The sequence below is a fragment of the Somniosus microcephalus genome, chromosome 1 (assembly GCF_052327205.1).
Source record: "Somniosus microcephalus isolate GS21.2 chromosome 1, FLI_Smic_1.0, whole genome shotgun sequence".
Lineage (NCBI taxonomy): Eukaryota > Metazoa > Chordata > Chondrichthyes > Squaliformes > Somniosidae > Somniosus > Somniosus microcephalus.
In genome coordinates this window covers 197,983,418-197,999,025 of record NC_140987.1, presented here as the reverse complement: position 1 = coordinate 197,999,025, position 15,608 = coordinate 197,983,418, and the positions used below count along the sequence as shown (strand labels likewise).

The 15,608-nt window shown below is 42.9% G+C and overlaps 1 protein-coding gene across 4 annotated transcripts in view; it reads left to right on the top strand.

Moving 5' to 3' along the window:
- Positions 1-14,622, top strand: part of polr3g (polymerase (RNA) III (DNA directed) polypeptide G) — a 44,111-nt gene extending 29,489 nt beyond the window's left edge. For all 4 annotated transcript variants that reach the window (XM_085989116.1, XM_085989107.1, XM_085989097.1 and 1 more), the window contains 3 exons: positions 8,434-8,510; positions 11,479-11,601; positions 11,922-14,622. In XM_085989116.1, coding sequence (XP_085845242.1) covers positions 8,434-8,510; positions 11,479-11,601; positions 11,922-12,005 — 284 coding nt within the window. In that variant the 3' untranslated portion in view covers positions 12,006-14,622. The remainder of the gene's footprint in view (positions 1-8,433; positions 8,511-11,478; positions 11,602-11,921) is intronic.
- The last annotated feature ends 986 nt before the right edge of the window (positions 14,623-15,608 follow it).

Genomic DNA, 15,608 nt, shown 5'->3' with positions numbered 1-15,608 from the left:
TCGATCGGGACCGCCACCCCCGGGACCTGCTGCGGCAGCGGAGCCCCGCGATCGGGCCGCCAGCTGCTATTTCTGTGGCCAGGTGAGACATCAAAGGGCGCGCTGCCCTGCAAGGAACGCGACCTGCTCCGGCTGCAGAAAAAAAGGCCACTTCACGAACGCCTGCAGAGGGAAAGCCACAGACGCCAGCAGTGCCTCATGTGAGTTGTGGGGGCGGCCATCTTTGATCAAGGCCACAGACGCCAGCAGTGCCTCATGTGAGTCGTGGGGGCGGCCATCTTCTCCGCCATTTTGTTCGCCGCACTCGGCCGCCATGTTGTCTCCAGACCCGACCACCGCCTCACCTGCCGACGACAGCAGCTCACTCAGCCATACACTGGCCTCCGTCACGCTTGACCAAGCTCTCCCGCATCATCTGTCCAGGTCCATGATGGACATCGAGGTAAACAGCCACGCCACGACCTGCCTGTTCGACAGCGGGAGCACGGAGAGTTTTATTCGCCCAGACACGGTGCGCTGCTACTCCCTCACTGTCCGGCCAACGCGCCATCGGATCTCGATGGCGTCAAAGTCCCATTCAACAGACGTCAGCGGATACTGTGTGGTGACCCTGTCGGTTAGAGGCACGGAATATAAAAACTTTAAACTTCTCGTCCTGCCCCAGCTCTGCGCTGCCGTCCTACTAGGGCTGGATTTCCAATGCCACCTCAAGTGTCACTTTGGCATACGGTGGACCCCTCCCCCCACTCAGTCTACAACCAGCAGTTTTTAAACCGCCCGCCGCATACCACCTGCGGCCTCTCCACTCTCAAAGTCCCGCCCCCCTCCTTGTTCGCTAACCTCACCCGCGACTGTAAACCCGTCGCTACCAAGAGCAGGCGGTACAGCGCCGGGGACAGAGCTTTTATTAGCTCTGAGGTGCAGCGTCTCCTGAAGGAGGGCATCATCGAGGGGAGCACCAGCCCCTGGCGTGCCCAGGTCGTAGTCGTTAAGACCGGCAATAAAAACCGCCTGGTCATCGACTACAGCCAAACCATAAGCCGGTACACCCAGCTGGACGCATACCCCCTTCCCCGCATATCTGACATGGTCAACCAGATTGCACAGTACCGGGTATTCTCCACCATCGACCTTAAGTCGGCCTATCACTAACTCCCTATCCGCCCTGAGGACCGCCAGTATACCGCCTTCAAGGCGAATGGCCGCCTCGACCACTTCCTTAGGGTTCCCTTTGGCGTCACCAACGGGGTTTCGGTCTTCCAAAGGGAGATGGACCGGATGGTTGACCAGAACGCGCTGCAGGCCACGTTTCCTTATCTAGATAACGTCACCATCTGCGGCCGCGACCAGCAGGACCACGATGTTAATCTGGAGAAATTCCTCCGTACGGCCCAACGGCTGAATCTCACTTTCAATAAGGAGAAATGTGTGTTTAACACCTCGCGCCTTGCCATCCTCGGCTGCGTAGTAGAGAACGGAGTCGTCGGCCCCGACCCCGAAAGAATGCGCCCCCTCATGGAGCTTCCCCTTCCTCACTGTCAAAAGGCACTGAAGAGAACCCTGGGGCTCTTCGCTTACTATGCCCAATGGGTGCCCAATTATGCGGACAAAGCCAGACCCCTCATGAAGTCCACCTCCTTCCCCCTGACAGCAGAAGCATGCGCAGCCTTCTCCCTCATAAAAGGAGACATTGCGAAGGCCACAATGCACGCAGTGGATGAGTCCATCCCTTTCCAAGTGGAGAGCGATGCATCCGACTTCGCCCTAGCTGCAACCTTTAACCAGGCGGGGAGACCTGTGGCCTTCTTCTCAAGGACCCTCCAGGGCCCTGAGATCCGACACTTCTGTCGAGAAGGAGGCCCAGGCGATTGTGGAAGCGGTACGACGCTGGAGGCATTACCTGGCAGGCAAACGATTTACCCTCCTCACCGACCAGCGTTCGGTTGCTTTTATGTTTAATAACCAGCTGAGGGGCAAAATCAAGAACGACAAGATCTTGAGGTGGAGAATTGAGCTCTCCACCTACGAGTACGATATCTTGTACCGGCCTGGTAAACTCAACGAGCCCCCAGATGCTCCATCACGAGGTACATGCGCCAACGCGCAAGTTGATAGACTGCGGACCCTCCACAACGACCTCTGCCACCCCGGGGTCACTAGACTTTATCACTTCATTAAGGCCCGCAACCTGCCCTACTCCATCGAGGAGGTCAGGACCTTGACCAGGAACTGCCAAGTCTGTGCCGAATGCAAACCGCATTTCTATAGGCCGGACAGAGCAAGCCTGATCAAGGCCACCCGCCCCTTCGAGCGCTTGAGCATCGATTTTAAGGGGCCCCTCCCGTCCTCTGACCGTAATGTGTACTTCCTCAACATTATTGACGAGTACTCCCGTTTCCCCTTCGCCATCCCCTGCCCAGACATGACCAGTACCATGGTCATCAAATGCCTGAACGACCTCTTCGCCTTGTTCGGGTTCCCGAACTATATACATAGCGACCGGGGCTCATCCTTCATGAGTGAGGAACTTCGCCAGTTCCTGCTCGCAGCAATACCTCTCGCGAGCAGGACCACCAGCTACAACCCCCGGGGGAACGGCCAGGTGGAAAGAGAGAACACGACAGTTTGGAAGGCCGTCCTCTTAGCCCTAAAGTCTAAGGGCCTCCCAACCTCTCGCTGGCAGGAAGTCCTCCCGGCAGCGCTCCATTCCATCCAGTCACTGCTTTGTACTGCCATTAATGCCACCCCCCATGAGCAAATGTTCATTTTCCCCAGGAAGTCGACTACGGGAACCTCGCTACCAACATGGCTGACTTCTCCGGGGCCCGTCCTGCTGCGGAAGCACGTGAGGACCCATAAAACTGACCCCCTGGTCGAGAGGGTGAACCTCCTGCACTCCAACCCCCAGTATGCCTATGTGGAATACCCAGACGGGGCGGGAGGACACAGTCTCCTTGCGAGACCTCGCACCCTCGGGCACCCCTGAGACACCACCGTTATCCCCCACCACTCCCCCAAATCCAGCTCCTGTAGGCGGCATGCCGGAACCCCAGGGGCCTTCGTCGACCACGCAGACACCAGCATTAACATCGGATACTGCACCACCGCCGCCGCTGCTGCGCCGGTCAGAAAGGCTTACGAGGCCTCCTGATAGACTGACATACACGAACTAGTAGTACACTTCACCCCGCCGGACTCAATTTTAAACAAGGGGTGAATGTGGTAAACCACTGCTATTGTTTACACTTGTTATCACTACACAAGGTTACCTCTTGCCTCGCACGCTGTTATACCTAGGCATACCTCAGCTGACTCCGCCCATGGCTCCGCCTGCTTGCCCAGGTATAAAGGTGATTGCTTGGCTAGTATTCTTCCTTGCTGGAACCGATCACCCACGAGGGTGGGTTCTGTTATTTAGCCAATAAAAACCTATAGTTACTATCTCAACTCGTCGCTTTTCATGGAATGAATTGATAGGTATATCATTAGTTATGTGGATAGACTGGAGAAAATGGGTTTATTCTCCTTGGAGCAGAGAAGGCGAAGAGGAGATTTGATAGAGGTGTTTAAAATCATGAAGAGTTTAGATAGAGTAAATAAAGATAAATTGTTTACAATGGCTGAAGGGTCGATAACCAGAGGGCACAGATTTAAGGTGATAGGCAAAAGAACCAGAAGCGACGTGAGGAACAACTTTTTTATGCAACGAGTGGTTAGGTTTTGGAATGCACTAGATTCAGTAGTAGCCTTCAAAAGTGAATGGGAGGAAAGATTTCCGGGACATGGGGAAAGAGCGGGGGAGTGTGACTAACTGGACTGCTCTTCAAAAGAGCCGGTGCAGACTCGATGGGCCAAATGGCCTCCTTCTGTGCTGTACTATTCTATGCATATTAAAATTTTTCAGTTGGGAGGCAATTTCTGAAAGACTTGGGGCCTGTATTTGGGATTTGAAAACCCATATTTATGCCGACACCTAACGCCAATTCTGGGCTCCATACTACATCCATAATGTTAAATCTAGCGAATTTACCATATTTTATATTTATTTTTCAGTCAGTAAGTTATCCATTCAGAACATTCATTTATTTTCCATACATTTGCATATAGACATCATATAGTATAGAGATGAGATTCTGACCACATATCTGCGCCATCGCTAAGACCTCGTATTTCCACCTCCTACCCTGCCTCAGCTCATCTGCTGCTTAAACCCTCATCCATGCCTTTGTTACCTCTCGACTTGACTATTCCAACGCACTCCTGGCTGGCCTCCCACGTTGTACCCTCCGTAAACTTGAGGGCATCCAAAACTCAGCTACCTGTGTCCTAACTCGCACCAAGTCCTGTTCACTCATCACCCCTGTGCTCGCTGACCTACATTGGCTCCTCATTAAGCAACGCCTCAATTTAAAATTCTCATTGTTGTTTTCAAATCCCTCCATGGCCTCGCCCCTCCCTATCTTTGTAATCTCCTCCAGCCCCACAACCCTCTGAGATATCTGCACTCCTCTAATTCTGGCCTCTTGCACATTCCCGATTTCAATTACTCTACCATTGGTGGCCATGCCTTCAGCTGCCAAGGCCCTAAGCTCTGGAATTCCCTCCCAAAACCTCTCTGCCTCTACCTCTCTTTCCTCCTTTTAAGAAGCTCCTTAAAACCTACCTCCACCTGCCCTAATATCTCATGTGGCTCGGTGTCAAATTTTGTTTTATAACGCTCCTGTGAAGTGCCTTGGGATATTTTATTACGGTAAAGGTGCTATATAAATGCAAGTTGTTGTTAATACAATACAGCAAGTTGCCTGCTTAAAGTTTAAAGTATTTTGATCAGTCCTTGTATAAAACCTACCACTGAAATAATTTTAAAGGACACCAGTGTTCATTATTTATATTGGTTTAGAGCTTATGGGGGGACTTTTAACATAGGTGATTGGGTGCGAGTGGTGGTTTAAATGAGGAAAATTTGGAAGCGCATCAGGAAGCCAGTTCCAACCTGCCAAGCTCCGGGTTTTACCCAAGGTGGGACAAGGAGCGGGCAGCTAACCTGCTCCCAGGAGGCGGGTTGGCACATTAAATATGATAATGAGGCTGGAAGCCTTGGATTTAACCTGATTTGCAGGTTTTACTGTGGCTGTCCAGGAATCCCGGCAGCTGCAGCGAAGCGAGGACATCCTCGAGGAGCACTCCTTGTGGGCTGGGAGAAGCAGGAATGCTTCCTCCCGGCCCCTCAAGCTTCCCTGCCATCAAACCACCCCCGGGGTCAGGGATCGGAGTTAAATTTCCACAGCGTGTGAGGAAACCCAGACTTCCGGGTTTCCCATGCGCTTCCAGGACACCCCACTCCTGCTCCCAGCAAGTCTGCTGGTTTTTAAAAAATCCAGCCCATATTTCAGTGTCTGATCAAACTGTCCAACTGTGGGTTTGATGTAATCACCTGTAGTACACAGAGTGATATACATAGCCAGCAAATTGGAACCACTAAAACTTGGAACCTACCTTCTCATTAATTAAATAAATATATAATTTGAAGCAGTATTCCTGGTAGTGTGTTGTGGGTTGTAGTGAAGAACCTCGATTTTAAACAAAAAGCCAGCATGTGTCCCATCACCTATGCTCCAACCAGCTCTGCTTCCCAAATTGCTGTAAGTTTTGCTATTTCGCTATAAATATGAAATCCAAGTATTACATTAAAATAAGAACAGATTGTAATGGGGACTGAATTACGACTCTACACCGACTAACCTCAGTTCACTACACTTGATCTCGTGCAACGCCATAGGAGAATGACTAGTAATATATTAAAATTGACACATATATTGCATGCTGTATTTTAGAGACAGACAAACCTCTTGCAAGGTTTTCCAGTGTTAACCTACCAACAGTTGGCTGTCACTACTCCTCGTCATGCCTGTAGATGTCCCCTCAATAGGATTTCCTATTGTAAAGTGTATAATTAGTTGTCATTGTCCCAGTCATGCCAACAGGTCCAGCTCGTCACTAGATGGCGCTTCAGAGCCTGCACATCCACACACGGCAACCAACATTACTGCCACCCTGCCTGCACAGAGTTAGGCCTAGTCTATGTCAAATACCAGACCAGACCTCTGGCCCAATAGCTGTTGGCCAGCAGCCTCACTTCCTACCTCTTGCTGCTCTCATTGCTAACCTGGATTGCATCACCCACCTGCTCTATCTCTGCTTCAGTACAAACTCTTGAGTCACTAAGTAAATGGAATCCAGTGAATTCATTTAATAACGTATGGTTGAGTCAACTTAATCCAGGGAATTAATGTTTTGGTAAATCAGTCGAATCCAGCAAATTACTCTTAATGCATTTTTAATCCAAAATTTTGCTGCATTCCTGGAAACTTAATAAAATATATATTGTAAATCTGTTTCGTTGTCAAAATATCAGACCTGGAAAGAAAACCAATTTACCAATTAATTTTAAATGAAAAGTGTTTATACCAGCTTGGTACTGCAAACATAGCTAGTGAAAATATAGGCAAAGTTAAATTTGATTGCGCTCAAAGCATGGTGGTTTATTGAGGTTAATCGGCAATTATGGTGCAAATTGTGCCCATTTTGAAAAGTCAATTGCATATCGCCGAACGCAAAATCTACCATGAACCAGTGCAATCGGCAGCAATTTAAAATGGAATTTTAAAAAATAAATTTGCTTTAAATAATATTCCTTGATCTAATCGAGAGTGGTAACTTGGTAAAGTTTGATTAATACAGCTGAAAATGGGTTTATCAAAAAAAAAAGTATTTTAAATCCACGTCAATCCACCACCTGCGAGTAACCCAATTTTAAATGACTGAAAATGACTTTTTTAAATATACAGAAGTATTTTCTAGTTGGATTGGGGTACAGTAGTCAGCTCCATAGTAAAAAAAAAAAAAATTTAGTTCATTCGAAACCTTTGAAAACTTTCCTATCCTTGTGCCGAAAAGTTCCAGCTTAATTTTTGGAGACTCCTCAAAGGCCTGCAAATGAGTGCAATTAGCAGAAACACCCAGTGGTGATCAGTTCACCCTGGGGGCGTGGCCAGTGTTGTGGGCGGGGCCTGCTGCTAGCAATAAAGATTACGGAAACTCGCGTAGCGCTGAAGGCAATTTGCTCTTAAAATTCCACGATCTTTTGCGTCAGCTATGCCAATATCGGGGGAATTGCACCGAGAAAATCCACGCGATTGAGTGGAAACTCCAGGCCCATGGCTTTACTTTGTGCATAACCCTTATTAATCTTACTGACAAAGCAGTGGTTGGAATAGAAGGGCTGATTACAAGGCTTCCCTCCAGAGATCGATCTTCTGGCCGATCCATTTTCTCATTAAATGAAGCACCACGGTGGGAGCAGAAACTTGGGAAATTTACCCTCGTGTTTCCTGTATACATGAATGGAAAACACGAGAGTAAGAATTCCATTCTGTTCTTTTCAAACAGTTTTTTTTATGACTTCTTGATCCCACCATTTTGTGGCACAATGTATTTGTACTCTGGTGCATTTTGCTGTTTTTTCCATTTTAAGCCATTTGATTTTGCATTAACTAATCTGAGGTACGTTTTTGATCTTAAGGCAGAGCATTGCAAACTATTAGAGACAAATTTGCTAATGAACCTTTTTGGGTTTCACTAACAGGATATCTAAAATATCTGTAATATACACAACACTCAAAAAAGGAAAGGTAATTGATGCAGGAGGTGGCCTGGTAGTTAGTGCTTAAGAGAGCTGCACTTAAGATAGTAGACGATACAGAACAACAAAGGGCTACTGGAATTTAAAGGGTTCAAGCTGCCTTTTTGATTATATTTGCATTTGAAATGCCTGATCTATTCATGCAAAAGTGTCAAACATGTAAAGGTCTATAATCCATACACTATATATGCATGTGTCTTACACTTGGGATAGTAATTTTAGTTGAAGTGTGGTGGAATTCTGCCTCCAGCTATTCACAAATGTCATTTAAATGACAAAAGAAAATTAGAAAGGCCATTTTAATATCCCAGTCTAATGTACTCCTCACCTTTTTGGTCTGGGTTATCCAAGCAATTACTTCCCATGAATCACCCTGTCTGTTTTAGATGCATAGACGGGTTTTCAAATGAAACCATTGGGACTTACCAATTTCTTTTGTTGGAACGGATTATCGTCCTGTGCAACTGAAATACTTTTCTGCTGTCAAGGAAATGTTAATAACTAGAGTAAGCAATGATGAAATGAATGTGTGGTGAGCAAACAGTATTTGGAGTTAAGGGAGTGATGAGATTGATCGCTCTGGAAAAGTGTTTTTTAAACTACCTTTTGTCAAATAGTGTGACTTTCATTACTGGCGTAGCTTTTATATCGTTGTGATTATGGCTTTAGTGAATCTTACAGAAAAGACTGCTAATTTTTGCTTTCTCTATTACATTATTTTATTTTTGCAGAAACTAGTAAAAGTGTACCCTCAGTTCCTAAAGCTGTAGTTAACAAATCTAATGAGGATGTAATACAGACACTGGAGGTGAGGAGCACAATTACATATGGTTCATTTTAGATGCGAGTCTGTGATTTACAAATAATTATATCTGGATTTCATCTGTTAATGCTACTAGTTCAGCAGTAACCTGGAGTATTTCAAAAATAGATAGACATGGCAGTTCAGTAATGAATTTAATTAAAAGTGATTGGAAAAAAACTGATCTTTGCAGTTAACTGCAAAATAAAGTTCAGTAAATTGCACTGGATAAGATGGACTGTTGGAACTATACGGTAGTGTCATGGTTATGTTACTTGACTAGTAATCCAGAGACCTGGGATAATAATCTGCCAGTGCAAGTTCAAATCCTACCATGGCAGTTTGTGAATTTCAGTTTTTAAAAAAATCTGTAAATAAAAAAACTTGTATCAGTAAAAGTGACCATTGTCATTAAAAACCCAATTGTTTCGCTACTGTCCTTTTAGGGAAGGAAACTTGCCATCCTTACCTGGTCTGATCTATATGTGACTCCAGTCCCCCACAAGTCTCTGAGCACCACCTATTGTGATTTAAAAACTTTCCTTTCTATGGCTATATAGTCGACTCCTTAATTCAGAGTTGTTTAAGTTGTTAATTTGATTTTTTTTTTAGCACAAAATTAATGAATAAGGCCATCCCTTATTTCCTTCTATAACTCTGTATATTTAGTTCTCAGTTTTATCTTGCCTGAAGCCAAATTTCATTTAAAGCTAAATCAGATCTACCCCCGACTCCTCATTCTAATTAGTCCCTCAAGTTTCCTGACCATTTCAAATGCTTTGCAAGTTTACATGTAGACACTGAAATTACTGACTTTCATATTCCTCAGTACCCTTCTTCCTTTGTTTTCTTATTTCCTTCACTATCTTTCCTGTTGGCCTATTTTCTATCTGGCCAAAGGTAGGTGCCTCTATACCTCTTCCTAAACATACTATTTTAGTCTGGTTTTTCTTACTTATTTTAACTCCTCTCTCATAAACTCTTAAGATTTGCCACTTCTCAAATTAGTTTATATCCTCCCTATGGCTGTATTTGCTGTGCCAGTGAGGAAAAGTCTATCTTATTTGTAAATGTTACCCTTTGCCCAAGAACTTGTTACAATGCCCTAGAACTGTGAAACATCTGTCAAACTGTGTTTAAAATGTCTAATTGTGGTTCTTCCTAACTGACCTAACACTGTGGTACCAGAAATAATCTAAAGGTTATTACCCTTGAGGTCCTGCTTTACCTAACTCCTCAAACTCCCTTTGCAAGATTTGTACTCTTCTTCCCTACATCATTGGTTCTAAAATGAACTATGACTTTAAATTGCTTACTTTCTCTGCCCCCACCCCTTCCAGAATCTTTTCCATGCGCTCTATTTTATCCTTTACCCTGGCACCTGGGAGGCAACAGTCTACTCCCAGTCATGGCTGCAGAAACATAAGGACATAAGCAGGAGTAGGCCAGTCGGCCCCTCGAGCCTGCTCCGCCATTCAATAAGATCATGGCTGATCCAATCTTGGCCTCAACACCACTTTCCCGCTCTCTCCCCATACCCCTTGACTCCCTTGTAGTTCAAATGTCTGTCAATCTCCGCCTTGATTATATTCAAAGACTCCACCTCCACAGCTCTCTGGGGTAGAGAATTCCAAAGATTCATGACCCTCCGAGAAGAAATTCCTCCTCATCTCCGTCTTAAATGGGCGACCACTTATTCTGAAATTATGCCCCCTAGTTCTAGATACCTCCACTAGGGGAAACATCCTCTCAATATCCACCCTGTCAATCCCCCTCAGAATCTTATGTTTCAATAAGATCACACCTCCTTCTTCTAAACTCCAATTAGTATAGGCCCAACCTGCTCAACCTTTTATCATACATCAACCCCTTCATCCCAGGAATCAACCTAGTGAACCTTCTCTGCACTGCCTCCAATGCAAGTATATCCTTCCTTAAATATGGAGACCAAAACTGTATGCAGTACTCCAGGTGCAGTCTCACCAGCACCCTGTAAAGTTGCATCAAAACTTCCCTAATTTTGTACTCCATACCCTTTGCAATAAAGGCCAATATTCCATTTGCCTTCCTAATTACTTGCTGTACCTGCATGCTAACTTTTTGTGTTTCATGTACGAGGACCCCCAGATCCCTTTGTACTGCAGCGTTTTGTAGTCTCTCTCCATTTGAATAATAAGTTGCTTTTTCATTCTTCCTTCCAAAGTGGATAACCTCACATTTTCCCACATTATACTCCATCTGCCAAATTTTTGCCCACCCATTTAACCTATCTATATTCCTTTGCAGACTCCGTGTCCTCCTCACAACTGGCTAACCCACCTATCTTTGTATCATCAGCAAATTTGGCTACAGTACACTCAGTCCCTTCATCCAAGTCATTAATATAGATTGTAAAGGTTATACATTCCTCTAATTACTTTCTTCCCCCTAACTGCTGCTTGCCTATTCTCATTTCTTCTTCATTCTGGTAACCTCTTGCTCCATGGATGTTCTGTTGTGTTCATTAATTTGCAGGAAACTCAGTTCTAGACTTTGTTCAGCAGTTAAACCATTTCTAGTACAACAGTTTGAGTAAGTAAAATGTAGCTTAGTGCATCTATCAATAGGTACTCTACATGCTTAGGACTAATGCTTGTGAAGCATGTGATTTAGCACTGGAGCCCCATAGAGCCCATGTCTGTTTTTGCTTGAATTCTGCATCCTACATATTTGAATGAGTTGTCTGTTCTCTGAATGCTGGATGTGCACATGGTGGTCTTCTGTGTTGTCAATACCCTACAAATGGCATATGTCTGGTTAAAGGGTTATGTCTTGTGGTAATTGGCTTATTGTATGGAATTTGCAATATCCTATTGGTGTTACTTTTTTACAGATTTGAAATTTATAGCTATTTTAACTCTTGAAGTAAATGATTCCTCTATATGTAAAAGCTATGTCCAATTTTCTTGTGTTGAAGATAATTGCTTTTCTATAGGTTCTAGAGAAGAAGGATACAGAAAATAAATCTGATGAAGAAACTGAAGAGAAGGAAAAAGAAAAGGATGACGAGGAGGAGGAAGCTGTGGATGAAGAATATGATGAGGAGGAATGTGAAGAGGTATAGTGTTTAGTATTTCCAGCAATTGTTTAGAAACAACAGGGGGTGGTAAATTGATGACTTGTTTTGTTAATATATCTGTGTTATATGTATTGCTGATCAGAAAAGAACCATCTATATTGTTCAGTACTTCATCTGAAAATACAGATCAAAAGCAGATTTCTTGGCTATAACTTGTAAAAGTGAATTATAGGAGATTTATGGTTCTTGGTTGTAAGATATGCATTTCCAGCTAATGTTTTCCTCATGGGGTTAGTATGCATTTTTTGTAAATTGGGGAAGACTCAAGTAAACTGAAAAATCATTTAATTTGCTTTTAGGAAAATGACTACATTGCATCGTACTTTGAAGATGGAGATGACTATGGAGCTAGTGACGATAATATGGATGAAGCTACATACTAGCAGTGTCTGGCATTGTATGTAATTAATGTACACTGAAAGTATTCAGCATTCTTGTTAGGATTATTTTAACTTTCCTCAGGTCACTGCAAGATTTTGTTTTGCACATGCAAAGGAATCCAAATACCTGTAAGAACTATTGTTTACAATGAAGATAAATGGGTCCCAACTAAGCTACAATAAGCATACGTTCGAGCTAGTCACTTTGGACTGGTTCATTAAAAAGCAAATTACCAGTAACCGATCTTGTTTTAAGTGCACTTGGGTTGGTGGTTGCACTCGCGTTTATGTACTATTATATAATTATGCAAATCTTGAGAACAAAAGTGTTGCAAAAATGAGTTCGAAAACATAACGTTAGAGGTACGTGTTAAAATATCCTCCTTGGTGGTAATTTGCAAGTCAACACTTTCAGATAGTATTTTTTTTAATGGTTATTGACCGTGATCATTGGCGTTTATTATGAACCCTAAAATCCTGTCATTGCATCTTTGGTGCTAGAATGTGTCGGGTCTCTTTGCTGGTTCTGACTTAAACTAGTATAAATAAATGTTCAAAGCAGTAGATTTGAATAAATCTGATTCCTACTGACTGAATCTTTATTTAGGAGTGCTTCAGCTATTCGCAATAGGTTTAAAAACTGTTATCAAATTGTGGGTATTATAAAGAAATGCAATCGTGTTTACAGAAGTCCATTGCCCAGGCATGTAACCTACCTCTTAAAAATTAAGACTGCACAAGTATATGCCCTTGGGTACTTCAATCCTTCAGATTCATATCACCTTTTCAATGTAACTGTTTGTTTATATATTGCACCAGAGGAGATACATCAATAATACAATGTGTTAATGACTTTTTTAAAAGAAAGAGGCAGTCTAATTTGGCCAAGAATGTGAGGACGAATGTATGTATGATTAATCCCTACCTTCTGAGCTGTGGCAATTTAAAGGAGCCCAAACACCACTGAATTTTTGGAACAGATTTTAATTTTTCAAATACACCAATATATGAATTGGAACATGGGAAAACACAGGACAGTAAAGACTATGCAGTCCATCTGTCTGGTCCCAAATACTAATCCCTCTCAATTTCCCCACTCACTCAAATATATCCATTTCTCCCTTAAATTGTCCCAGTGGTCTCTGTGCAGTCTATCATATGTTTACCACACTTTCCATAAAGTAGTTAAAATCTAAACTATGCATTTTCCCTCTTTCAAGCTTAAGCCCATGTCCACTTGCAATCTCAAACATATTATTGCATTCAGTTTATCTATTCTGTTATGAGTCTGGTATGATATCTCACTGAGCTTTCTCTTTGCCATAGTAAATAATTACAGGCTCTTCAACCTGTCTTACTTGGCTTAAGACATCTGAGCTATTATCACTTTGGTTGCCTATTTTATTTTTTGCAGTGCCTCCAATGGCTGGATATCCTTGCTATAGTATGGCGACCAAAATAGTACGCTACTCCAAGTGTGGATGTCCTAGTGCCTCATCATCACCTCATGGGATACTCCTCCCAAGATCCAGTTAGCTTTTCTTCCTGCTGTTGCACACTGTTATGTTGGTTTCACTGAGTTGGTTTCAGTGAGCTGTCCATCAAAATGACCAATTCTTCTCCTGTATCCTAGAGTGATTTTTAATTTATATTCCCTTCTCAAGTCTTACTTGCCACTTATCAGCCTACCTTCCCTACCTATCCCCAGCACTAATACCTATGCCACTGCTTTAGTGACCCCTTGCATTGTTGATGCATCTCCATTCACAACTATTATTTATTTTCTCAGATTTAGCCAACATTCAATCCACTTCAGAGGCTTGCCTCCTATTCCATGCCTTCCTGCTTTGTGAACTAAATGCTTTTGTGACACATTATCAAAAGCCTTGATGAAATCATATCTACAGAATTTTGTCGTCCAGAATGAACATCCCCCAGGATGCCACAAAGCACTTCAGACAATTAATTACTTTTGAAGTGTAGTCACTGTTATTTTGTAGGCAAACACATCAAGGTCCCACAAAGAATAAATGAGGTAAATGAACAAATAATCTGTTTTAGTAGTATTGGATGAGGGATAAATATTGGCCATACACTGGGAGAACTCCCCGCTGAAGTTAAATATTTCTGGTGTACTCATTCCCTTTTCCTTTAAAAACTTAATCATAAACTGTAACTTACTGTTGTTACGGTTTCCAAGATGTTCTTTGAACTCCTGGTTAATATTTAGCATCAAATACAATATTTTTGAATAGAAGGTGGTATGCTTCAATCAGCCCATTGCCCTCTTCTAGCATAAACCTGCATATAGCCACAGAACGTTTGAACAACTTTCTAAATGGAAAATGGTGGTCTGACTGGAAGGACTAGAATTACCCTGACAGATTATTAAAAAACTTAAGACTTGAAAACAAAAGTGCAGTATTATTTGCCTTAACATTTTTAATGGGTTTTGTTGCTTTGAAGGAAATTAGTGTACCATGGCTTACTTGCATTTGATTTTGTATAGTACATGCACACTTTTATGTGCATAATAAATTATTGGTATTTGCTATAAAGTTTGCCATCAGTATGAAATTTCTGCAAATCTTGTAATTAAATATTTATTTTGAAGATCTAATTTCTAATGATTTTGTTTTCATGATGTAAACTTAACATGCCACTGTAATATACTAATGCCTTAAAGTGTTGCATTAATAAAGTATTTGGATACTAGATTCTTGGATAACCATGTTGTTGATTTAAGTGGAATCACAGTCATTATTTTGGGGGGATTTGCCTCACTTTGTCAGTAGTTCACAAATCAGACTGCCAGAATTTTAGTTTTATCTGCCATTGTATCTGTTACACTGAAATTGGTTCACTTGCTGCACCTTTGTGTTTGTTAAGATGAGGAATAGCTATTCAGAGAATCATACAGCACAGAATGGGGCCATTAGGCCCATTGTACCTGTGCCGGCTCTTTGAAATAGATATCCAATTAGTTCCACTCCCCTGCTCTTTCTCATAGCCCTGCAATTTTTTCCTTTTCAAATATATATCCAATTTCCTATTGAAAGTTACTATTACAAACTTTCGTTCCTCAAATTAAATTGACGGGCAGGAAAAGACCAGCTGGTCCATCAAGCCTGCCCCACTCATCGTGAATAGACATTTACTCCCTCCACCCCCCCCCCCCCCCCCGCCCAACCCCAAACAGCCATGTAATCTCCTGATCTCCTGGGAGAAGCAAAAACCAAAAACAAAAAATATTCTTATCTTAAATTGGTGTCCTCTGGTTATCGACCCTCCTGCCAGTGGAAACAGTTTCTCCTTATTTAGTCAAAACCCTTCATAATTTTGAACACCTATTATATCAGTCGAGATGGAGAGTGAGGAAATTGAATCAGAGACTAAGGTCCAGAACTTAAATAAAGGGAATTACGAGGGTATGAGATGGGAATTGGGTAAGATTGATTGGGTGGTGTTTCTGGGGGGATTGACAGTGGATAGACAATGGCAAGCATTCAAAGATAGAATGGAAGAATTCCAGAACATGTTTATACCGGTTTGGCATAAAAATAAACCTAAAAAGGTGACTCAACCGTGGATAACGAGGGAAATTAG